This window comes from Meles meles, chromosome 4 (genome assembly GCF_922984935.1).
Source record: "Meles meles chromosome 4, mMelMel3.1 paternal haplotype, whole genome shotgun sequence".
Taxonomy (NCBI): Eukaryota; Metazoa; Chordata; class Mammalia; order Carnivora; family Mustelidae; genus Meles; species Meles meles.
In genome coordinates, this window is record NC_060069.1 from 6,289,945 (window position 1) to 6,315,466 (window position 25,522).

A 25,522-nucleotide genomic window follows, 5' to 3' on the forward strand; every position below is an offset into this window, starting at 1 on the left:
GCCTGTGACAGAGCACAGTGCAAAGGGCTCGGCATGGATTTCTGGGGGCACCTGGGGAATCCAAAGGGAGTTATTTAGAATGAGAACATGGCCTGGGGAGCTCAGTTTCTGGAAGTGGGGAGGTGGCCCAGCTGACCTCGGGGGATCTCGTTCCGATGCTGCAATGTTGTAACGACACCGATGAAAGAACCATTTCGACACTCGACTTTACACTGTCCATTGGTGACGAGGAATTTTAGTTAGAAAAATATTACATACAGGTTTAAAAAGAGAGAGAGATGGGTAGGATAATGAGTGAGAAAAACTTTCAAAGGTACTGCTTAAAAGAAAACACTTGGGAGATATCCCAACACGCCGGCCTCTTGGGCTCTGCTATCTTTTTAATTCCCTGCATTCATGTTCTCTGGCTTATCTGTGAATTTGGCTAACACATTCCCCAGCCAGCTCAATTGGATAAGATAAGGCAGAAGATGTTAATAGAGAACCCTCCATCCTTTCCCACTGAGTCTGATTTCAGGATTCATTGACTTGCTAAACCCAATCTTCTCCCTGCATTCTGTGTCCTACATGGGCTTATCAATGTGGAAGATAATCTACCGGACGGGCACCCAATGAATGCCCGCCACGGGCAGACAGCAGAAGGGGCAGGCAGCTTGTGGCTCCGGGGAACCTGCAGAGAGAGGTGTCTGCTGGGGCTCTGGGGGCTGGAAGGGGTCCTGCGGTCGGGACCAGCCAGCCTGGCTATAGGGAGCACTCCAAGCGCTCACCTTCTGTACCCCGCGGTGGGTGTGTTCTTTCTACTCACCTCGGCCGGTGCTGTAATGCTGGAGCTTATCACTGTACACAGCCTCTTTGCTGTAAGCCCGTTTCCTGCGGAGGCAAGCAAGAGGAGCTCTTTCAGCTGGGGCCCAAGCTCGCTGCTCCGCTCCGGTGTCCGCCCCTCTCCCCTGTCCCGGTGGAGGCTCACTCAGGCATCTCCCGGGGCTGGGAGTGGAGCTCTCTCACTTTAACATTTAGCTCCCATCCTGCTTCCTGGCCTGACCACCAACCACCGTGAGCACCTGGGTCAGCTTTCCCGTCAAGGTCTTTCAGAGGCCAGGCGGGGCCTTGGGTCCCCCCTCAGTGGGGGGCAGAGATGTTGAGAACAGCCATCAGCTCGCGGGAACAGCTCTGGGGAAGGCAGCTCCACCGCTTTCCGCAGCAGCTGAATCTGGGCTAAGCCCTGAAGGCAGTAGCAACAGTATTAAAAATTCACAAGACCTCAGGGCCCGCCCTTCCGCAGAGCTCAGAGTTCCCGTTTTCCTCCATGGCTCCCCTCTTGCCCGCCCGCCTTGTGCCCTCTGCCCCGGGGCCTTGGCTCCCTAACCAGAGGATGGGCTGCTATGCGGGGTGCGATGCCCAGGTGGTCCAATGCAATTTAGGAACTGTCACTCGGACACGGAGGGGGAATGAAAGGATCTTGGAAGACAGATGCTGTTGACGCACAGCCTTGCCCAGCTCTTGGGCACAGAGCAAACACATAATCTGGCGAATTCTTGGCTGCCCATGGAGCGAGACGGAGGGATGACCATGAGCTGGACAGCATTATCTGCAAACCGTTAGGCCCTGTCCAGTCTGTGTGGCCCGGGAGGGGCTTGCACGTGGCGAGGGGCCTCCTGGATCCGAGGCGAGCTGGCGGGCATGGAAGCGGATGGCCTACCTGCTGCAGACGATGGAGATGGCCACCAGTGACACTACGAACACCACCCCCGCGGCCGCCGAGCCAGCAATCAGGGGCAGCTGCTCCCTCAGCTCGGACTTGTAGTCATCTAGGGGAGAAAAAGGCATTCATGTCCTTCCCACGTGCCCTTCCCATACCACTGGGACTCAGCACAGGACACCAAAGACATGATAAATAGACATCCGCATGGGCGTGTGGAGCACAGCTTCTCTGCTTCAGAGCCAGAAGCCCAACGGAAGCAAAGAGTGATCTCTAATCACAAACAGATAACAACTAAAACCAAGTGACAGCCACCAAAAAACCCAAACAGCAGTGACAGAGAGAAGCTCAGAACTAAATGCTGATGACATCCGTCCCCACAGCAGCGGTGACACCAGTCCCCATCTCCTCATCTGGAAGGTCTCTCCAAGACTGGTCAGTCACGCTAAGGGGAAGACTGAAAAACCACGGCGGGAGTATCTCTAAAACAGAAAGGCATTGAAATGCAACGGAGCACACAGACTCATGGAGCCGGTATTTCCAGAATATCTGTGGCCAGGCAGCCCTGCACCAGGTGCAAAGGAATGGCCGGAAATGACCCAGCACTCCACAGTTCCCATTCAAGAACAGAATCAAGGCCTCTGCCAAGGTCAGAACCGTGCTGTATGATGCAGGGGGAAGGGAAGTCCCTGAGTCACAGAGGACGACAGAGCTCGCCCAAAGCCTGGCTTTCCCACATGAAAGCCCTGTGCTCTTGCACAAAATGTTTAGTCCCTCTGACCCGCAGACTCTTTTATGCTAAAAAAAAAAAAAAAAAAAAAAAGGCAATATTAAAATGGTCAAATTAGGTGAGGCATATTTCACAACATCTACACTACCACAGGTGCCCCCACCATACTGATACTTTTTGCCCTAATCCGTAGAAACCCCTTGGCCCGGCTGGCGCAATAATAATTGTGGTCATTCTTTCATCTAGTGCTCAGGACGGAGGCACATGGAGATCAATATTATATATTCTATTACAGTGAGGGTTGCCAGATACACTAAATAAAAACACGGACCCACCAGTTAAATTTGAATTTCAGATACACGATGAATAATGTTTTAGTCTAAGTATGCCCCAAACGTTGTGCGGGAGATACTCAGACTTAAATATTGTTGACTCTTTGTCTGAAATTCTTTTTTTTTAAAGATTTATTTATTTATTTGACAGAGATCACAAGCAGGCAGAGAGAGAGGAGGAAGCAGGCTCCCTGCCGAGCAGAGAGCCTGATGTGGGGCTCGATCCCAGGACCCTGGGACCAGGACCCGAGCTAAAGGCAGAGGCTTCAACCCACTGAGCCACCCAGGCTGCCCCTGAAATTCTAATTTATTTGGCTATCCTGTATTTTACCCGGCAACCCTAACGGCAGCAGTTCTTGAAACGAGGCTCCCCGGGCCCTGCATCAGAATCACCTGAGCCCGATGATTAGATATGATTATTTCCAGGCCTCTCCTCAGATCTGCTGAATCAGAACCTCTGAGTGGAGAGCAGGACATCTCCATGTGTACCAAATACTCCAGGTGCTCCTCATGCTTCTCAGAGTTTAAGAACCACTCTTCAACTCTGTGGATGGAGAAAGCCTTCCAAAGACAAGGATGGGGTTCTTGAGGCCAACCACTCCATAGACAACAATTTTAAAGACTGAGGGTAGAGTTTCAACTTCCTTCAGCTGAGAGTGTTCTGGAACATGTATGTTTAAGAAAAAATAATTTGGCACAAAAAATAAAAAATAAAAAAGGAAATTCAAGGAATCACAGTGAAGAGTCCATAAAAAACATCTTTATAACTTAAAAACTTCATAAAGCAATGTGACCTTCAGTCTTTAAAACTGATTTCTAAAGAATGAGAAGCTTCAAGAACCGACATTCTTACTCTGAAAAACAACCTGAGGGTTTTGAAGGGTCAGGGGTGGGAGGTTGGGGCAACCTGAGGGTTTTGAAGGGTCAGGGGTGGGAGGTTGGGGGAACAGGTGGTGGGTAATGGGGAGGGCACGTTTTGCATGGAGCACTGGGTGTTGTGCAAAAAGAATGAATACTGTTACACTGAAAAAATAAATAAAATGGAAAAAATAAATAAATAAATAAATAAATAAAAGAACCGACATTCTTATCTGTAGAAGGGTCTTCTTCCGCTCACGGAATTGAAGGATGACTCTCAAACAACAGGGAGCCTAAGAATCGCCTGGACTATTTGATAAACATGCAAATACCATACTTTATGGGTTAAAAAAAAAAAAGGGGGCAGCTAAGCCAAAAGTAGGCACACTGTAGCTAACAGCAGCCCAGGCCCATGATGTCTTTGCCGGCATGTGGTAGTCCCCTGCCCCGCAAAGTGTGGTCTTTGACCCTGGGCAGAATCCCACGGGTCCTCCCTGCTCCAATGACCCTATCATTGATCACCCTTCAGACTCACCTTCATGGGGGTATAGCTCAGGGGCAGAGCATTTGACTGCAGACTCACCTTCATGCTGAAGACAGAGCCTGAAGCCTCAGTGAACTTAATTACTACCGATGTGTGAACCTCAGTCATTAAGATAAATACTCCTGAATTTGGCCACTTACCAAAACTCTCTTACATCCAGCCCCTCTTGGGTTTATAAAACTTAACTGCCAAATGTAAAAGGAATAGTCTTCTTGGGAGAAATTTGTTACTTCTTGATTTGTCTAGCAGAACTGCCAAGGCCTCAGAGCATTCTGAGTTTTGGGTTTTTAATCCTGTGTACTTCCTGATGCCAACGTGCCCATAAATCGAGATGGTAAGTGAGGGGCAAAGAGAGGACAGAGTCCTTTGGGAACAGGAGACAGCCTGCGTTCTTTTCACACCGGCAGCATCATTCATCTGAGCAAACTGGCTTGCCTTTCCACCCCATCTCACCATCCTCAAATTATGAGTGAAGATTCACCTAAAAAAAAAACCACCCTCAAAACGGGTTGCAAAGACCAGTCCTACAGGAGCCAGCTCACGTGAAAGCTCATGTGAAAGCATCCGGGTACAAATCACTGGGAAGGCGCAGGCCCTCCACAGGGGCAGCCCCCTCCCAGCTGGAGGGCAGAGCCCTCATGCTAGAAGGCCCATGAGCATTGGCTTCTTCACAACTTGTCCCAAGAGTAAGCATATTATGGTTCTCACATGAAATTATCTGATCTTTAAAATTTTGAATTTTGAATTTTTGAATTTTTAAATTGTTAAAAATTGTAATGGGAGTAAATAAAAAAAAAAAACAAAACCTTAAGTCCTATCAGGCGCCTAGTCAGAGAGTGCTGGCCTAAAGTACAATGTTCTGGAAGGGCAGACTATTTTGTATACAATGTAAGTAATACATAAAAAATTAAAGGCTTTCGGTTGAGGAGGGTGAGGATAGACTGGTATTTGGAAAACTATCAGAGAACAGCTCATAGACGAATAAATGAAATAGATAGAGAGTAGGTAGATAAATAAAAGCACGCACCATGGTAAATGGCCGGTGAAGGGAGTGAGCGAGCCCAGGAAGGTAGCCCATGCTCAGAGCTCAGGCTTCAGGGAAATCAGATGTCCATGACCGTTCAAAAGGGTGATCTCAGAGGACTGGGAGAGATGGTTATAACAGGGAACTAACAAAGCCCAAAGGTGGAGGTATTCTGGGGGACAGACTTTCTGGCCTTGGGGATGGTTTGGAAGACAGTGTCTGTTATCTCTGGTGACACAGAACCTACTGGAGTGCCATCTGAAGCTGCTTCAGATAAGCTGAGCTGCTGGGTACAAGGGACTGCTGGGTCCCCATTCTTGCCCCTCTGTTTCCTTCCTGGGCACCTTAGCAGTTAGGCTCGGCTCCCAGTGCCCCAGAAGAGGAGGTGAAGCGGGGGTGAGGATAAAGTAGTGGAGGCACAGGCCCTGACCAGCGGCAGGAGGACACACGGTCCCCGAGATTCATGTGGGTCTCACTGCTATGACCTTCTGCGCATGGAGTAGAGACCCTTCGAAGGCCAACCCTGAGATGCCAGGAGAGAAACAGGCCAGACTTCAGGCAGATGCTCTGCCTTGTGAATCACGAAAGTGTGCACAGCCCTTCCAGAGGCAAGGGAGCGGCACCAGAATGCAGCGACAGGTTGGTACTGGGGCTGTGAGGGCAGCCTCTCAGGGCTCCCCCTGACTCCCCCCGCCCCCCAAGTGCTGGCCCTGTACCAGTTCACTGGCCCACCTCTTACCATCCGTCAGCGTCTGGAAGCACATCTTGCCGCTGAACTTGCCGTAGCCGGCCACCGTGCGGGCTCGCACTTGGACCACATACACCATGCCGGGCCGTAGGCCGTCAATCCGTGCTGTATTGGTCTGACTCCTGGCCATGGAGGAGTTGAACTCATTGTGCTCCTGAAATAAAGAGCAAGAACAGTTTGTAGCCTGCTCCTGAGAGTCCCATCCCCGCCCCCTGCTCTGCCCTGGAGCCCCTAGGCCCCAAGAGTGGGATGCTGCCAGGAGCCCCAGGCCCTCCCTCTGAATGGGGGACAGTCTGGCCTGGACCAAGGGCATGAAGAATCAGCTGTGTGTCATGGGGGGCGGGGATTGTTCTCTAAAGGAAAGCTCTGAGCAAACGGCTGGGCTCTCCAGGCCTGGCTGGGGGACTCACTGTCATTCTCTGCTCCTTTCGCCGCCAGGGTTCACGGACAGAATAACAGAACACGTGCAGCTTTGCAAAACCCTGTAGCATCTCTGAGGTCAGTAGAAGCAAACTGGACAACATCTGCCTTTTTTCTTGCTCCTACTGAGTCCGTGTCTTTTCTCTCCTCACTCAAGATCTCCCAGTTGGTCACTCCTCACCGCGGCTGTTCTAGATCACCCTTTAAGCCTCCTCAAGTGCTAGTCCTTAGCTGAGTGACTTAGTGTCCACTCTGCAACAGAGCCTGAGGCCATTCTGGATAGTCCCTGCTACCCGCGCTGACTGTCCTCTGGTGTGCACAGACTTCGCTTCTGCTTCTTGCCCTTCCGACTCCTCCGCCTGTGGGGGTCCCCTTCTAGGATGCTTCCTCTTTGCTGCGGATTTTATGGAACCTTTCATTTCTGCCTACACATTTGTAGCCTCCCATTTCTTCTGCTCCTCTCACCCCACCAAATCCCAACTTCTTTTCTAAAAAAAGACCTTTGACCTTCTCTAAAGCTGTGACCAAATAAAAACAAAATTCCTAAATCTAGGTTGACAGGTCTGTCGTAAGGAAGCAATTCTAATCTCACACCCCCCCAAATTGCTACCTTGATGTCCCTCCAGGAACCAGACCCCCAGACCCACAGCCTTTGCTTAGGCTGTTTTCCCTTTCTGAAATGCCTCTCTCCAGTGCTCCGCTGCATGCTGCAGGTTCCCAGTGCCCACACCTCTAAGGCCTCCTCTTCCAGGAGGGCTTCCCATAGACTGTTTTCATTGCTCCTCTTTATCGTTATATCCTACTCTCAGCTCCCTCGTAGATACCAGCCTGGCCTCTGGTCGTTTCCGTGTGTACATCTTAGGGATTGGGGGTCATCTCCAAGTGTGCAGGAATAGAAGTTTCGAGTCTGGACCTGCCCCTGTTTGTACCATCAATCTTGGAGCAGAATGGGGAGCATCGGTGAAACTGAAGAGCTTGGGTCACGGAGAGGGAAGCTCCCATCGCAGTGCACCTCTGGGGCTCTGTGATGGGTTCTCGGCACAACGGTTCGAGAGACATGGTGACAAGTGCAGGGAAAGCTGATGGCAAGAGGTGAGTAAGCTATATGCTCCAACGAGCCACAGAAGTTTGGGAAATGGACCCAGGACAAAAGAATATCGTGTGATATGATTTTTTTAAAAATGCCATTTTTTAAAATATATAAAGGCGAGGGTGACCTGATGTATATTCACTCAATCTTCGGGCCAGGCAGCTGCATTTATGACACACTACCATGAGCGGGGAACTACACACAGGCTGCGGGGACCGAGGCCCAGCTCCTTTCCTTCGGGACACAAAATTTTGTGGGACAGACCAGCAAATGAGCAGACGCCAACAGGAGTAGTGACTGAGTGACTTGGCAGAAGGCGGCTTGGCGGGCTTTGGGGGAACAGCAAAGAGTCACCCATCAGGCTGATAAGGAGGCTGACAGCAATCTGGCAGAAAGAAGGCCGTCCTCTACAGAAGGAATAGCATCCAGAGCTCTGGTCATTACTGTCTCGACACACTGGAGATCTGAGACCCAAAGTTACAAAAAGCACCTCACCACCTTGCAAATTAGGATAAAATGCCATTGTTACAAAATCCAGGTAGCAGGCAGCTGTCTGGATTCTCTGGTTTTGCTGGAATCTGTGGAATTAGGTGCCACTTGAAAGAATTAAAACACTGACCAGGCCACTCTTTTCCTGAAAACTGTTTCTTGGTGTATTTGTCTTTGGATTGTGAGGACGAAAACATTACCCCATAATCACTTTATAGCCCACACATTCTTCAGGAAGTTCAGTGATTAAAATGAGTCATCGTCCTTGTTCCCTCCAACACCATTAATCAACCTTAGACAAATGAGTGAGAGTGAAGAGCACGGTTGCTTGCCTTTTTTTTTTTTTTTTTTTTTTTATGGTGTCATGATTGATTTTGTAAGCATGTGTGAGGAGGAGACTAGCTGTTGAGGACACAGACCATGGAGCCCATCCCCGACACGCAGGACAGGGCTGACGCCAAACCGCCAGGGTGCTCAAGGATTCCATGCTAAATGAATGAATAAACACCATACTTCATACCGGTTATTGGGACCCATCGATCGAGCACAAGATACTGCCAAGGTCTGAAAGGGTTTCTAGGAGAAAATGATCCAAAAATATGAAGGGCAGAAAGTCCCAAGGCCTCACCCAACCCATTCCGGCCCAGACAGTTATTATGAAGAGCAAGTAAACGTCTGAACGCTTAATCATGGAGACAGCTGAGAGCAGGTGTAGCTGCCCCTCCCATGGTTTGCCTACAAGCACTGACACCAGGAGTGAAAAGTGCTACAAGACAGTAAACAAGAGAGAATGATGAATGGGAACATATTAAAATGGGAAGGAGATGAGCATGGAGAGGCTCTGGGAGTGTCATCAGCTCAACGGCATCTGAGCTCTCTATTAATGAGCTGTTGGAGGAGGCCAAAGCCTCATTGATTCTATTCATAGAGTTGAAATGGAGAGGTGTGCCAAGCACAGATCGAGAGGGTGGCGTGAGGTAGGAGACCCAGGGAGGGTTTTCAAGGGTTGGAACACTATGGTCCATGGCCGGCTCCTGGTTTTTGTAAATAAAGTTTTATTGGAACCCAGCCATGTCTGCCTTCTGATCTATTGTGTACGGCTGTTTTTCTTCTATGAAGGCCAGGTGAGTAGTCAGGACAGAGACTGTGTGGCCACAGACTTAAATATTTCTTCTCTGGTCCTTTATTTATTTTATTTTATTTTTAAGATTTTGTTTATTTATTTGTCAGAGAGAGAGTGAGTGCATAGGCAGACAGAGTGGAAGAGGGAGAAGCAGGCTCCCCACTGAGCAAGAAGCCCGATGTGGGACTCTATTCCAGGACGCCGGGATCATGACCTGAGCCGAAGGCAGCGGCCCAACCAACTGAGCCACCCAGGCGTCCCTCTTCTCTGGTCCTTTACGCAAAAACTCTGTTGACTCCTGGCTTAGTAGAAGCTGCACAGAATGGAGGCATCGTGGTTTTGTTTCTTTGGATTGAACCCAGGATGTCTACCAGGCTGAGTTCTCCTGTGTTTGCATCTTCTAAAGACAGAATTCACTGGCCTCGTGGAGCATGGAGGCAGATCATTCCGCTTAGAAGTATCTGCATTTATTTACTTATTTTTTTTTTAGTATCTGCATTTAAAATGAAGATGCGCTCTCACATTTCAGAGGCCACTTTCATTTTGAGATCCTCGGCATCAGCAGAATTATTATCCAGTTCAAAACTGAGCTCAGAAGTTTGCACCACCAGAATATAATAAGAACGTCCATAGTTCTGGTTCTTTGTGGTCGTGGGCAAGTCATTGGACCTTCCCGGGACTTAGTGCCATCATCTATAAATTGGTTATACCTGGCTTGCAAGCATCTTTCTTTTATTTATTTTAGGGCTCAGAGTTCATGGCTCTGTGTATATCTGACACAAAATAGGTACTCAATGTACGGTGAATTGTGATCACTGTGGTTATTTCAAAATATCCTCGTAGGATAGTATCTTTTTCTTTATTTGCATTAGAAATGGTCTAGGCAATGGAACAGATCTTATGGTCTAGCACTTTGTAAATGAAGTCTAGAGTTCCATAGTAACATACTGAACGGTAACCAATGCTTTGCCAAAGAACCTTCCACGTTCCCAAGGAAAGCATTCCATCCTCTGGAGTGAGGACTATAATACGCTTCACTGAGGTGTGGAAGCTACCTCAGGCATGGAGCTGCTGTGCCTGTGTGTCTGTTAATAATTAGTATAAATTACTGAGAAGTAAGGGCGTGGTCTGAAACGGGAGAATAAGCTTCCTTCATAGCATCAGAAGTTGAAGTTAGTTACAGTGTTTCAAAGGAGGAGGTGTGCATGTAAAGGGAAAAGTAGCTGAGGAGCTGGGGTGTGGGCTGGGGAGGGAAGAGCCCAGGGACCCAGGCAGGAACCTGTCATGAAGCCCACCTCCATCCTGGGGTGGATGCCCTCGGCCGACAGACGAGGTGGAGGGCAGGTGGCTCCCGGGTATTCAGGCCCTCTCCAGCCCTGCCACTTGCCACACCTGGCTGTAAGCTCACTTCCTAGCTGTGTGTTTGTGATCAAGTTTTGTTTTGCTTTGAACTTCTTTGTGCAGTGGTTCCTTTCCCCGTAACAATGATACAAATATTTACCACACTGGGTAGTGAGGAGAAAAGTAAGTAATGTTTACAAAGCTCCTGGTACCCGACAGGGGCAGACTAGGGAGAAATTCCTGTGATTTTTTCTGAGATGATCTTCTGAGGCTCAAGTTCAAGTGTGTGTGGGCAGTGGGCCGTTGGCATCTTGTTGGTGATTCTGACATTGCATCATATACTGGTCACACGAGATCCTCTACGGAACTCGTAGGTCGACTTTGATGATGAAATGAGACTGTGTGGACAATTGGTCCAAACACATTGGTCCAAAACCTTGTGGAAAGCCAACATGTACTTTAGTAACTGATAGAAGTATCTAGCAAACGAGGGCCCCAAGTTCAAAGCTGATTGGATATAATGGTTGCTTACGAATCCAGATGTTTACATTACCCCTGATTCACTGAATTATCTGAATCAACTGTCTAAAAACCCCGATGTTCTCTAAATGGAACAGAATGCTCCCTAATTCTCACCTTGCTCATAGGTTCTGTTGTAAGGGCCAAAGGGTGTATCTCCTTACAGACTGGATTAGAGATCCATCTGGCCCTCCACTTTTGGGGATGTAAACTGCTCCCACTTTATGGATGTGAAAACTGTGACCTAGTGTGGCTAAGTAATTTAAGCATGGCTGCATGGCTGGTTAGCTACGGAGGACACCGGAAACTAGGGTCCTGTTTCCCAAGGCAGTCATGTTCCACTGTTCAACACAAACTCCATGCCCGGGGGCTGCGGGTCTCCATCCCTGATTGTCTTTCGATTTCCACTGCCCCCTGGGTGATTCCGCCAGCCTTGGGGCTTTCATACCATTTATGTACTGACAACTTCCAGATGGATTTGTCCAAGCTGGTCCTCTCTCCTGGACTGCAGACATGGACCTCTAGCTCCCTGTTCCCCTCTCACAGGTGTTTTAGACATCGAGCTAAGTTTCTGTCCCTTCCTTTACCTCAATAATGCTCACCACAGTAAGTTCCCTTTTAGGTAAATGATCAAGGACATCTTTCTATCAGGCCGGGCACAAACCTTCCCAAGTCTGAACTCCAACCTGCTAGAAATCCAGCTGCTCTGTCTTTGGTTTCTGTATCTGAAATTTACTATTTCCCTGGTCCGTCCTTTCCATCCCAGTGGATCCTTGTTCCATCCCATCATCCTTGTTCTAGCTGATTGTAATCTAGCAGGCTGGTTTTTAATGGGACAGCTGAATGATCCTCTTAGATTTATTTATTTATTTATTTATTTATTTATTTATTTATTTGACAGAGAGAGATCACAAGTAGACAGAGAGGCAGGCAGAGAGAGAAGCAGGCTCCCTGCTGAGCAGAGAGCCCGATGCGGGACTCGATCCCAGGACCCTGAGATCATGACCTGAGCCGAAGGCAGCGGCTTAACCCACTGAGCCACCCAGGCGCCCCTGAATGATCCTCTTAAAATGTAAGTCAGATTTTGTCTGTCCTCAGCCGCTAACCCTGCTACAGAGCCCATCTCAGTGGGAGCTCTGAAGTTCTAAGTTCCCGCGTGGTCATCTCCTTTGGTGACCTCTCTCACCTGTCTGCTACTTTCCCATCGCTTGTACCACTCCAGTCATGCTGGTCTTCTTCCTGCTCCTAGAGTCAATAGTCATGACCTTGCCTCAGGGCCTTTGCATAGGCATCCAATAACCTCACCTCTTTCAAGTCTTTACTTGGAACCTACCTGCTCTAAGAGGCCACCCTTTACCATTCTATTTAATTCTACAACCTGCTCCTCCCCCAATCCTGACCCTCTTGATCACATTTGCCGTTCTCTGCTTTTACTATTTCCCTTTGCATGGTTAATTTTCTAACATACTCTATGATATCCTTATTTATTGCGTTCATTTTCTGTCTCCTTCTGTCAGAAAGTAAGCCCCGGGAGGGCAGGAATCTTTGTTTAGATCATTAATATATCACAAATAGTACATGCCAAATAGCAGGCATTCGATAAATGCTTGCAGAACAAGGAAATGAATCTGGTGTTTTCACAAACAGTGTGTTGGGTCAGTGTTTTCCTGGGATTTTGCAAATGGTACAGTTTAACATGGTGCCTCCCCCACAGAGACCAAGGGGGCCTGCTCCACAGGGCACCATTTCCCTCCTCTTGGCAGCGTGTGCCCTGCTGTGGGTCCCAGGAACAGCTGCTAAAGAACAGTCAGTAGATAACACACAGATTTCTATTTCTAATAATTTCTAGCTCATCCTTTCACATTTCCATTTACATGTTTTAATCTCTATAAATATACTAGCACGGCGTTACAAGCATACGATTTATAAATAAACAAACTTATATCGGAAGGACATGGTCCAACACTTTGGAAAACACTGGTCTGCAAAATCACGAAATTTGGGGAAGTTTCGGGGACACGGGCAGTGTTGTGGCTTCTGTGTCAGTATAGCAAACACATGCCTGGGAAAATGGGGTTTGTTCTGGCCTTACCAGCCCACCGAGCCTTTTAGACAGCAGGGTCGTAGTCTGGAAGATTCTCTCCTGAGAGAATGGCACGGACAGTGTCCGGACTTTGGGGAATTTTGCCAAGGAAGACCCAACAAACTCTCCCAAGGAGCTTCTGGCCTCCATCGGCAGATTCCTCCTTCCGTCAGGACTTCCTCCAGCCTGCCCACATGTGCCCTCCGCGGGCCACCGTCCACTGAATGGCAGCAGGCCTCACCTTCTCATAGTACCGGATCTCGTAGTCCAGGATGATGCCGTTGGGCTGCTCCGGCTGTGGCCATGACAAGGTGATGCTCCTCATGGTGGCGCTGACCTGGTGCATGATGGGAACAGTGGAAGGGGCTGTGGAGAGAGGAGAAGACAGGGCAGGTGAACAGACCCTCAGTCAGATGACAAGTGTGGTCTCTCAGAGATCAATGAGGAGAGAAGTGTCTCTGGGTTTAAACCTTCCCTTTCTTTCTCACCAGCTGAGCTCCCTGTGGGTTTCACCTAATGAACAGAGTATGGATAACAAAGGAGACAAAAGGTGGTACTTTAGGACTGGGAGCATACATGGGGGCAGGGCCAGAATGGGCACAGCACTTTCTGTGCAGGGAGGAGAAAGGCTTGACCCAAAGGAGATGGCTAGAGGAATCCCACGAAAACAGTGTGGCCTGGGGACGCTGGACCCATTTAGGGAGGGGGCTGACAACCAGGGCAAGTCTAGGCTTCTGACAGTGGGACAAGAGGGACAAGGGAAAGTTTCTGAACAGAAGGTGAAGAAGGAATCTCAATTTCCAGTTAATGGGAAGAGCTACTGTAGAGACGAGAACCTGGAGACAGGGATGCTAATGAGAGGAGAACTGCAATGGAAAGGAACGTTCTAGCAAACATCTCTTTCCCAAACTGCATGCCAGATTTTGCTGCACTTCAAAATACAGGGAGGAGGCATCTCTCGACGAGACAGGAACACAGACCAACAACCGAGTTCATTCAGACTTCTGTCAGAGTGTTCCAAATGAGGGCATTTGCAACAAAGAGCTCACAAATAGAAATGAAGAAATGATACACAAACCAAATATTTGGAAACAGGATAATAATTCCAAAATCTGTGAAGTGATTCCAAAACCTCTGTTCGGAAAAAATATTATTTATTTCCCAATTCGACGCTTTTCACACGCTGTAAGTAAAATGAAAACAGTCTGGAAATAACAAATGAGGGTTGTCTTTCTAGGGGAAGAGGCGGGTAATGGATGAGGTTTCCTTCTGCACTCTGCTCAGGGGCTGTTCCAGTTAGTCCTGGCACTTCTGCAGCGATAGGAAGGTCGTTTCCTCACGCAAACCCCACTTCACATGGGTTTCTCGGGGGACTGTAGTGGAGCGACACTTACTGGCCTCACTTTAAGTGAAGGGATCCCCGTCCAGAGTGCGGCTACAGGTCTGGGCGCGGGGGTCGCTTTGCTCTCTGCTCTCGGCTTGCTGGGCTCTCAGGGAGCACCGAGGACATGCTGGCCCCCAGGACAGGGGTGGGGATGCTGAGCTCTTGTCAAAGATGCCCACAGTCCTGGAAGCCCCAGGAGAGCACAGGGTGAGATGTGGTGTTAGGAGGGCTTAGAATCATGGAGTCCACCCAGGACCCTGCACAGTTCCCATTAGGGGCTCCCAAAACACACTTGCCAGAGCTCGCACCCCTGGGAGCATAGCCGACTCATGGCCCTGGCTGCTGCCCTCTGAAGCCACTTAGAGCCCCATCCTCCACAGGCTGCTTCCAGCCATTGACTGAGAGCAGTGAGGATGCTTCCAAAGACCCATTCCTGACCCTTCTGTTGGGCAGCTTTCACCCAAAGACTCCCCATCGGACTCACTGACACTTCTTTGTACAGCGTGGTGGTCAAAGTCTTCCCATCCAGTCCTCCTTCCTGCCCTCTCCCCTTCATTGTTATCTGATGGCTCTCCCTGCTTCCTCTGGCCTCCCCTCCCATTTCCCCAATCTTTGGCACCTCTAATCCCATCTTGGTGTCTGCTTCACGGAGAACCTGATTTTATGCAGTCCTGAATCCCCTTATCAAGGATTCTCTGCTGGGCCCTGCTGCATCTCCAGGGATGGGTTGATCACTGCCTCTGGGAGCTGCGGCTTCATACTTGGGTAGCTCTCACCAATTTGCGTGTCTTCCTATCCTTATCTCAAATTCGTCTTCTCCTCAACGGTCTCAGTTCCACTGACTAAAGTAATAGTGAATGCTCCTTCTTCCACGGAATGGCTTGTCAAATAGCTAAAGAAACTAGTTAGGTCTCCCCTGAGTTTTTCCTGCTGAAAAGAATGGCCAGATACTATGAACATTTCTCCCATGACATGTTGTTACCCGAGGTGGCTCTTGTCCAAATGGGGCTCATATTGTCTTTTTAGGCATGTGGTCCAGAGGTAAATTCAATTCTCCCACTGCTGTTTAAGCAGCAAAGATTATTAGGGCAAACCTACCATCTCCCATAATCTGTGTATTATACATCTGTTAATGGGAGCATCAGCCTTCTTTTTTTTTTTTTTTTTTTTTTTTTTTGCATCAAAAACATGTCCCTGCCATTTGATTCTGAAATTACTGCCAAATCTAACCTTTAGGTTTCTTCATGGTGCATTCCTCTTCTTTTGTTTGTAGAGTCAGCTTCTGGCTCTGACTACAGGGATCTACATGTATGTTTTTACCTTTATGGAGCAATATTTGGCCTATGAATCTGGTAAACTGAAATAATTTTTGATCCTGATTCAACCATCAAAGGCACCTTCTCTTCCTCCTAACTTAGCATCATGGCGCAGATCCATTAATGAACTCTTTAAACAAATGTTCACGGAGCATATGCCATGTGCCAGGCGCCGTTCTGGATTCTAGAGATTCCACAGTGAATGAAAGAAAATTTCCTGCCCTCACGGAGTTTATTTTCTAGTGGAGAGATTCAGAGGCCAGATGGAATCGATCAATCACAAGGGATGTTAAAATAGTTAGTAACAAGGGAACCAGTGGAGCAGGGGAGAAGGTTACAGAGAATGCCAGAGTGTAGGAGGCCAGCTGGGAGAAGGCTGTAGTTCTAAACCACTGGGTCAGCAAGGCCTTGCCTGAGAAGTCGATGCGGAAGCACGGGGTGGGAGGAGGGGAGGCAGACACGCAGACACCTGGGAGAAGAGCCTGTGAGAGGGAAAGGTCAGGGCCACAGTTCTAACCTGGGAATAACCCGGTGTTCCAGATGAGCAGCCAAGAGCCAGTGGGACTAGAGCAGAGACGAGGCCGCAGACAATGGCTTCTACCCCGAGTGAGATGGAGGGCCACGGGGGGGTGGTGGACCAAGGAGTGACACCATCTGACCTGCCCATTAACAGCCTCACCCTGGGCTGCACTGCAGATAGAATGCAAGGGCCGTGCCAAGGCCGAAAGCTCTAGCTTCACACAATTGCAACGATCCAGCTGCAAGCCTGTGGCTACTTGGACCAGGTTTGGAGCGATGGAGGGGATGAGAATGGGGGTGGTCAGATTCTGCATAGATTTAGCACCTCTCACTGGATGTGGGGTGGGGAAGAAATGGAAGAGCCCAGACGACTCCAAGGTGTTTGGCCTGAGCAACTGGAAGAGTAGCGCTGCCATGAATGGAGATGCGGCAAGACAGAGTAGAAGCTTCTGTGCAGACAGATGCGGAGACAGGAGGTCCAGACTGGAGACAGTGGTGTTGAACCATCAGTATTTCAGAGATGCCGAAAGCTGCAGGATACACAGAGGCCCTCGCAGCAGTGAGAAGAGAATATATGGTCTAAGATTCAGGAGAGGAGGAGAAATAGCCGAGGACCCGGAGGAGGCAGAGCCAATGAGATGGCAGGAAGCCGGGGAGTGTGATTACCTAGAAGCCAAGTAGCAAGGAGTGTCCTCAGGAGGAGAGAACGTGTTTTGAAATGCTACCGCGAAGTTACGTGAAAGGAAACCAGGAACTGAGCTCGGAGTTAGCAGCAGGCTGGATGCTTAAGTGGGGATGGCTCATGGCCTGCATTCCTGACCTCAAGGGCACCGTGCAGAGCCAGGGAGACGAGGAGTTGCCACAGTGTCTGGAGTCAGGCCAGATCACAAGGGGATCCTGGTGGGCCATCAACACAGGCGGTTTGGGGACGCCTGCTTCCTCCACCCCTGCTATACTTGCTGCCCAGCTCCATGGTGCCCACAGCCCATGTGGACACACGATTTATGCATTGCCAACCACGTCAATGCCATATAGGTATCCTCCTCTGCCTTGAGAGCTAAAGCACCATGGATTAGAAATCGGAAAGATTAACCTAATGGCCTGAGGATTTTGATGGACTTGGTTCTTTCCTTGGCCTCTAATCCCTGGAAAACCACCATTCAAGACTCAACATATTTGGCAACCATTGTCCCAGGCCCCCACTCTAGTCACTGGGGACAGAAGGATGAGTTAAAAATAAAAAGTCACAGCCCTGTCCTGAAGATCCCTGGCATCTAGCTGTGGTGAGGTGGTAAAGAGGCAATCGTGGGGCAGGTGATCCAGAAGCAATCCAGAGCCAAATCCGAGAAGAAAGACCCGTTCCACAGATGGCAAAGACCTCTGCAGCCAGTCGGCACGTGGACCCGGGAGAAGCTGCCAGAGGGTAAGGGTCACCACTGCCCACACTGCTCAGATTTATGGTGATGACAATGTTCCCAGACCCCCTTGCGGGCTGTTTCTCCTCACACTGGTCACTCTAAATGTCTTATGCTTTAATTGAGATAGGATTTAACACGTGGGAGGATAATGGGAGAGTATTACTCTTCCTCCCTGAAAATCAAGGGCAGGCTACATTTGGTGTTCTGACATGGGTCATCGCCAATTTGGTTTTTTGGGGTGACAAATATGGATTTATTTTCCTTCTCCAAGTGCAAATGCCATCTCTAAATCTGGCGTTTTACACGTTATGAAACATTCTGACAAAACAAAAATTAAAAAATGAGCTCAGATATCCATACAAACACCAACTTCTTCTGGCAAAACTAGGCAGATTAAAGAGGATTGGGAAGATAAACTCAAAGCAGCAGGCCCATGAACCCTGAATATGCTGGTTTCAACAGGAAGTCCTGGCCTGTTGTCTTTTCTCCATAAACTTGCCTCCTCAGATGAAGAAATGGTTTCACTGAATGCTTGAAAGAGTCTCTCTCTCACAAGAGCGCTTTTGGCTAAATTGAACACTCTATGGAGAGAAGAAAATGAAAATGAAGAGTTCATGAAACTATTAAAATTTAGCAAAGAAATAAATATGGAACTTCTTTTAGAATTAATAAGAATTAGCTTAGGGGCTATTGGGAGGGAAAAGAGCCCTGAAGGCTCAAGAAGGCTCCTAAAGAGGGGATGCTCCAAAGCCCCAAATATGATCAAAATTGCCCCCTACTTCTTAGCACAATACAGAGGCTGGACCTGATAAGAAATCAGGATGCAAAAAGAAGAGTGGGGAGGCAATGCACAGTGTCCTGTCATACACCCAGGCAAATCAGCTGGGTTCAAAAAAGAACCGGCACCAGGAGCGTCTGATAAGGGAAACTACTGCCAGTAATAAGAGGCCCTTTAAATGTGTCAGAAGCAGCAAGAGACTTAACCTCCACTGGTCAAGGGGCTCAGAGAAGGAGAAAATGCAAAGACGGGCTGAGTCAGTGAGTCACTGTCTCTTTTCACCAAGGAAGACTTTGGGGAGATCATACTCCCAAACTGCTTTTGAAGCAGGCAGATCCAAGATAGCATATCACATACAGCAGAGAAAGTGTGCAGAATGTTCTCGCCTGAGCTGACAAATGAGATGTGGATAAATTGCCGAGACAGGACGGCCTCGACTGCAACTTATGAAAGAACTCACAGGTGACACAGGGCAAATAGGGGCCCACACTGGTCACAGGTCACCCCTGCCCATGGCATTGGCCAGCCCTCTATTTGTAAGGAGGACTTCAAAGGAAATCATAGTGTTTGTGGTCCGGGAGGGGGGCGTGTATCTATCTCAGAGTCAACCCAAAATCCAAACCTTAAGTCTTTGTGTGTGGAACCATTGCTGTCCTACCTCCGGTTCACCTGGACCACGTATTTTATGTTTGTGACCTTCCTAGACCCTTTAATTTAGTTACTGACTCAGTCATAGCCAAAGTCTTCCTCTTATTCGTTTTGTTTTCCTTATTTAATAAAGGCATTTCCACCCCCCCAACAATTAAGCACCTCAAATCCCAAAATATGAGAATGAGTTGATGCTTTTTTTCTAGGACAATTACTGACTTCTAATGCATTATCTTTGCTTATTAAAAATTGCCTCCTAATGTCTTAATCGATTTTTGTGTCAAAATAATTCTTTCAAACAGCTTTAACCATAATCCATTTGGGGATATAATAAATGATGTAACAGTTTACTGTATTAAAATATTTTATTTAAGATATCAGAAGTACTTAAAGCAGTTTAAAAAAAATAATAGCAACACACACATACATTCAAAATTAAGTAGATCTATTGGAGTAAAATGCCTGAAGAGTTTATAAAAAATATGAAACTTGGGTTTCAAGTTTTGGCAGATTTCATCTTAAGGGAAAACAGTGATGCTTCTGCAGGTCGAAAGCAGACCAGGGACAGCCTTGCTCTGAGGCCACCTCTCACCCACCCTAGGAGCTGGGGTGAGGGTCACGGCTGAATCCCCTTCACCTTGGCTCAGGTGACAGCCCTTGTAAGTCTCCTGGAAGATAAATGACCTCTCTACTTAGGGGGACCGTCATACGTGAATTTTCCAAGGAGGCCCATAGAAAGAGCCCATCTGCATTGCTCACGATAACCCATGCTGGGCAGGTGGGGGAAGTATTTCCTGGCCCTTCCGTGTGGTACGTGGCAGAGGGAAGGATCTCTTCTACCTTCCTGGGCATATGCTCTATCTGGGAGGACTATCCCTCAGCTGATGGACATTTGACTTCTTTACACATTTTGGCTGTTGGGAATAAGGCTGCTAAGGAACATTCATGTACAAGTTTCTGTGCTGACCTAGGTTTGCATTTCTCTTGGGTTTATATCTCATTGTAAAATGGCTGGATCACACGGTAATGCTAACTTCTTCTAAAATAGCATTTTCCAGCCAAATTATTCTTGGACTAACCACCCACAATCTGTATACCACAGACCCCAGCTATGAGGAAAACAAGGCAGGGTGAGGAATAGTCAGAATCCTAGAGCGCAGCCCAGGGCAGTAGGAATTGGCAGAAAGAGAGAAGAACTATGGCCCTTACAGATGTCGTAGAGACACGTGGGTTCCTATTCTGCCGTCTGCTTCCTCTGCGATCTTGGACTAAGTTCACTTAACATCTCTGGGCCTCAACTTCATCAACTATAAAACAGGAGTATTGATCCTTGTGTTACAGATTTTTCGAATGTTCTGTGGATATGCCCTGTACAGTCTCTTGCTCTTTCTATCTAGATCTAGTCTGCTAGGCTACGGGATCTCAGCAACCACCTCACAGTCTCCTTCTGGGTCCACTCCTCTTTACATATGCACAGAAATGCCTGGGCATAGCTCCTGATGTAAATGTGAAAAGCACAACCCAGCGACAGTCCTGGGCATTTATCTGATAAGTATCTTTGCGGGGATAAATGAACATGTCTACCCAGTCAAGATGGACATGATGGAGAAGAATGAGCTTGGAGAAGAGGAAGGTTAACAGCAGGGTTCCCTAGAGGTTGGTATGATGGATGCTCCAGAAGACAGATTGTTTCCTGTGGCATCTCACGATGACCTAAAGTTTTTCTGGGAAGTAATCTAGGATGTAAACAATAGGTTCCTTGCCCTTGAGGACAGGGGGACCTTGTGACTCTGTGAGGGGATGAGCCATGGCCTACCCATCTGATAGTGTGACTCAGACCCAGGTGTCATGGATGCTTTCTTTGCTCTGTCCCTGCCTTTCTCCTGGTCTTGTCACTTGTATCTCCTTACACCTAACATCCTGTCCCACCTCCCTTGTACACTCCTGGGCTTCTTCACGTCAAATTACACAGCCGTCAAACTACTCTTTCCAAAGGTTGATTCACGTATGTTATTCTGATGCTCAAAAATCTTCAATGGGGGGGGGGGGGTGCCTGGGTGACTCAGTCAGTTAAGGGTCTGACCCATGATTTTGGCTCAGGTTATGATCTCAGCACTCTGAGATGGAGTCCCTAGTCAGGCTCTGTGCTCAGCAGGGAGTCTGCTTAAGATTCTCTCTCTCCTCTGCCTAACCCCCATATGGTGCTTGCGCTCGTTCTCCCTCTAAAATAAATAGATCTTTAAAAAGAAAATTCAATGGCTTCTCATTGGAAAAAGTCCCAATGTCCCCTCTAACATTTAACAACATGGCAGCCCCTGACCAGTCCAGGCTGCCCCCCCCCATTGCCCCCTAGAGAAGCCCATTGCTTTCTTTTAACTGCTCCACACACCCTGTCCCAGTAGAACCCAGCTTTGGGGGATCTCTGAAACATCTCTTCATGACCCAGTAGCCTTCAGAGGCACAGATCAGGCCACATGCTGCCCTGCCTTAGTCCTGCATGACCACACCCACCAGGACACATTGTCCCCCTCCTCCCAACTCAAAGCCCTTATTTTAGTGACTCTCATCGGTTGTAATTTCCACCTTGGGACAGTGCACTGTGATCTAACTTTCCAGGTGCTCATCTCTGCTCTCCATCACTGGAATAAACTCTTTAGGACATAAGCATGTCTTTAGCCTCTTCCCACCGTGTTAGCACATAACAGATGTTCCATAAAAGTGTGCCCTTACTGTAATGATTGCAGGCTCTTCTCTAACGACACTGAAAGTAAACGGGTCAGAAAATCATGTACCAATACCTAACATGGACAGTGGCCCTTCGGGGAGGAAGGTTGGGCGGGGGGCGGGGGCAGGCAAGGGTGTGAACTGCCTTCTACAGAGCACGCGGAGGGCAGCATGGAGGAGGCTGCTCCCGGGGAGGAATACAGAGGGGGGCTGAATATAGCAGTTCTGGGGGCCTGGGGACAGGGGTGCCTTTACACGGCATAGAGCCAGAAGCCAGGAGACTGGGGCTATCCTCACTTCACTGAAAGCTTTCAGCTGAAATGCTACCCTAATGTTAGAAGCCTTCTAATTTTTCTTCTTTTTTAGGTGCTGTGGAATCCTTTCTCCCAACCAAATTTTCCTTGAAGCCTTAAAGGAGAAACAGAACAATTCAGAGCTGCTCTGGGTGAATCAGAAGCAGGAGTCCCAGAGCCCTGAAGCCAGTCCCATTTCCTATCTCCCCAGCCCAGACTCCGAACGGCTCACCGAGAGATCCAAAAATTCTGGAAAGCCTCCAAAATTCCCCTCGAGGCCTCAGATTAAATTATGGGTGCTCCTAAAAGGCATGGGTGACAAGAGTGGGAGTGAGGGGTTGGGGGTGGTGGGTTACCTTTTCCTTACATGAAACACATTCTTCAGAAAAAACTAAAATCTCAATTTAAATGTCAACTAAAGACTTCAGGCCCACCAGTACGGAAAACAAAGAAGAAGAGTTTGCACGCTGATGAATTGTGCAAACGACGAATTGTGTTTCCTCTGACGTTTCTATTCTGGGAGATAACTTCAAGAAGGTACTGCTCACATAACGGGTTCTCCCGTTGATGATGAAAACTCATTTCATTGCACAAATATGCTTGAATTTTACATTAGGAAGCCTGACTCATTAAATATTTTTGGTGCAGTAACACTTCTGGCCAAAGTAGATTAAACAAACAAGCAATTAGTTTGGAGACTGGATATGAATACAAAAGCAGAATTAATTATTTTTCTAATTGTTTTCCTCTATTGTGGACATTGGCTTCTTGACTTCTGCTCCAGGCTTGCCTTGAGATGACCCTGACATGCCCTTCCAATCTCCCTCTTTACCTTGGAGTCAGCTAAGGACAGAGAACCGCTTTGCGGGGGCGGCATCATTTCGATTCTGTTGTAGAATATTGGCTGAATCTCCCCCTGGGCTCAAAAAAGCAGGAGTGGGGGTCTTAGGCCCACGTGGCTGAGTCAGTCCTATACCCCTGACAGATGCTTCTTTCCTGGGTCCATCCACAAAGGTCCTGATTTCAAGCCAAAATTGGGGGTAAGACAGCTGGGGGTAGGAGCTGGGGGCTGCTCTGGGGATGCAGGTTTATAGCAGAGGGTCTCATTGGTGATATTAACTCTGATGTGGGGGGCTTCTGTAGTGGGAACATCCAACTGACCCTGCTAGTTCTCAAAATGGGATCCCTGATCAGCATCACCTGGGAATTGGTGAGAAATGCAGAATCTCGAGCCCCACTCCAGGCTTACTGGATCAGAAACTCTGGGGGGAGGGCTCAGCAATCTGTGTTTTAACAAGCCTTTCAGGGGATTCTGATGTACATTTCAATTTAAGAACTATTTGTCTAGAAATCTAGAAAACGGAATATAAAATTTTGAAAGGACATCTGAGGTTATTCAGTTTTCTGCTAATTCTTCCAATTTATGGGTTTGGAGCACTGAAGACAAGAGAGGACGTGACTTCCCTAAGCCCTTAGCAGGTGAGAGCAGCACCAGAAATGATGGTGCTGGCCATCTCTGCCCTCCCCCTACACTCAGGCTTCCAGCCCTGGGGATGCCCGGCACGGGGGAGGACAGTGCCTCAGGGAGATCAGGGGGATCCAGACAGGTGGATGTGGGTGGAGCCCTGGGCCAGAGGAAGGAAGCATCCAGCTCGTGGGGTCCTGGGTGGCCTCCTAGGTCACTGTGCCTGGCTCCTCCCCACTGCTGGGGTCACCAGAAGGCACACTGGGAAATACCCCTGCACTGTGGAAAGGATGGCAAATCAGAGTGCTGTGGCTCCATGGCAGGTGGGAAGCTCTGAAAGTAGACGAGAGTCCATGAGGGGTGCGTGTCAGGCGGTGCCTCGTCCCAGGGCAAGGACAGACCCATCAGCACCGCCTCCCATAGGCACGGGACAAACACGAGGGCCGTTAAGCTTTGTTGAACATTTGATCACAGAAGGCAGCTCCCAGAAACTTGCCCCTGGCGAGGTCACGGGAGAGAGTGAAGGATACCCTGCAGCAGGCTGTGCCCCTTCCTTCCTGGCTTTCACCCACACGTGTTCAGCAGGGCACCCCCACATCAGGGGAACATTCCACCACCCCCCTAAGGCTGGTACTGCCACCACCGACACCAGGCAGGGTTGCTATGTCTGCAGTCTCCGGGACTGTCCTTCCTGATCCCGGAGATGGAAGGCTCCCGGCCGTAGGACTCAGAGCCCCAGAGCTCCTCATCCTGTCCTGCAGGCAGGTTTCCATCCTGCAATGCCCAGCAGTGAGGCCCTCTCTGCCTGCCACCATTCCCACAACAGTATGGGACTCCCTCCTCTTGAGTCTGATGCCTGGGGACACCTGTACCCTACAGCCCTCTGAAATGTGGCAGTGGACAGTTTCATGCCTAGCACACCTCAGGGTCAGGAAGTGGGCTGTGTCCTCCTTATTCCCAGTCACCACCTCCACACTGTGGCTCACCCTCTCTGGTACCCTCTGTTAAAATGTCACTGGGCAGAGCTGCTGCTCTTCACGTTGGGAGCACTGTGTACTCTCTCTTACCACGAGTCCCGACTCACTGAAGACCTGGGCTTCTGTCTGCTCCACCCCAAGACTTGCCCTTTGGTGGATGACTTCCATGTCCAACCACTTCCTGTTTCCCGACCCCCACCACTCTTCCACATCTGCCCATTCTCATGGCACACCTGGATTCAGCTTCACCTGAAGCGGCTCCATTTTCAAAGCCAGAAGCTCAAGTCTTCTCCTTCCTCTCAGCAACCTCTGACAAGCCCCTGCAACGCTGGCTCACCCAGCCCTCTCGGCCTTGACTCCCACCCCGCGCGTCAGCCCTCTTCCCTCTGTGCATTCCTCATTATCCAGCCCCATTGCATCTTTGTAATAACCTAACTGGCAATAATCCCTTAACCCTCAGGCGTGAGTCGCCTTTATCTTTTCTGAGGACACAGCCAGCAAAACTCATCCTGAGAGAGATCCGTGATTAACTTCCTGCAGGGTCAGCCATGCGCTGCTGAGAAGGTCACGTAACAGGGCAGGTGGACGGCTTCGTAAACACGTGACCCCCAGATTCCAAGGAGCCCTCGGCGCTTCCTGGAAATGAGGGATTTCTCTTCTCAATCCCATCCCCCGCTCTCTGCAACGGCCCTGCCAAACTTGCCATGTTCTTCGAACCGTCGACCCCAGTACTTCTTGCACCCTCCGCAACCAAGCTCATCTCCCACATTGTGGAGAAAATATCCAAATGCAGAACTAGTACCTGGACTCGGGAACTCCAAATATCCACAGATCAGACATGCGCAGAACTGAATCCCCCCTCCCCTTGCCACCGTCCCTGAACACTTCCGGGGGCCCCTGGCTTGTCTCCTATGTATTTGCAAACCATCCGCTCATTCTCCTGCTTTGTTTTCTCTCTTCTCCACGTCAGCTGTCTGTGAGACACCCCCTAGGAAAGCTG

The 25,522-nt window shown here is 48.9% G+C and overlaps 1 protein-coding gene across 1 annotated transcript in view; it reads right to left on the minus strand.

Moving 5' to 3' along the window:
• The window catches only part of EPHB1 (EPH receptor B1), a 424,530-nt gene that overhangs the window by 80,123 nt on the left and 318,885 nt on the right, over window positions 1-25,522 (minus strand). The window contains exons 6-9 of the mRNA XM_046003565.1: window positions 13,242-13,366; window positions 5,927-6,089; window positions 1,700-1,808; window positions 806-870 (exon numbers count right to left, since the gene is read on the minus strand). Of these exons, the coding sequence (XP_045859521.1) occupies window positions 806-870; window positions 1,700-1,808; window positions 5,927-6,089; window positions 13,242-13,366 (462 nt within the window). The remainder of the gene's footprint in view (window positions 1-805; window positions 871-1,699; window positions 1,809-5,926; window positions 6,090-13,241; window positions 13,367-25,522) is intronic.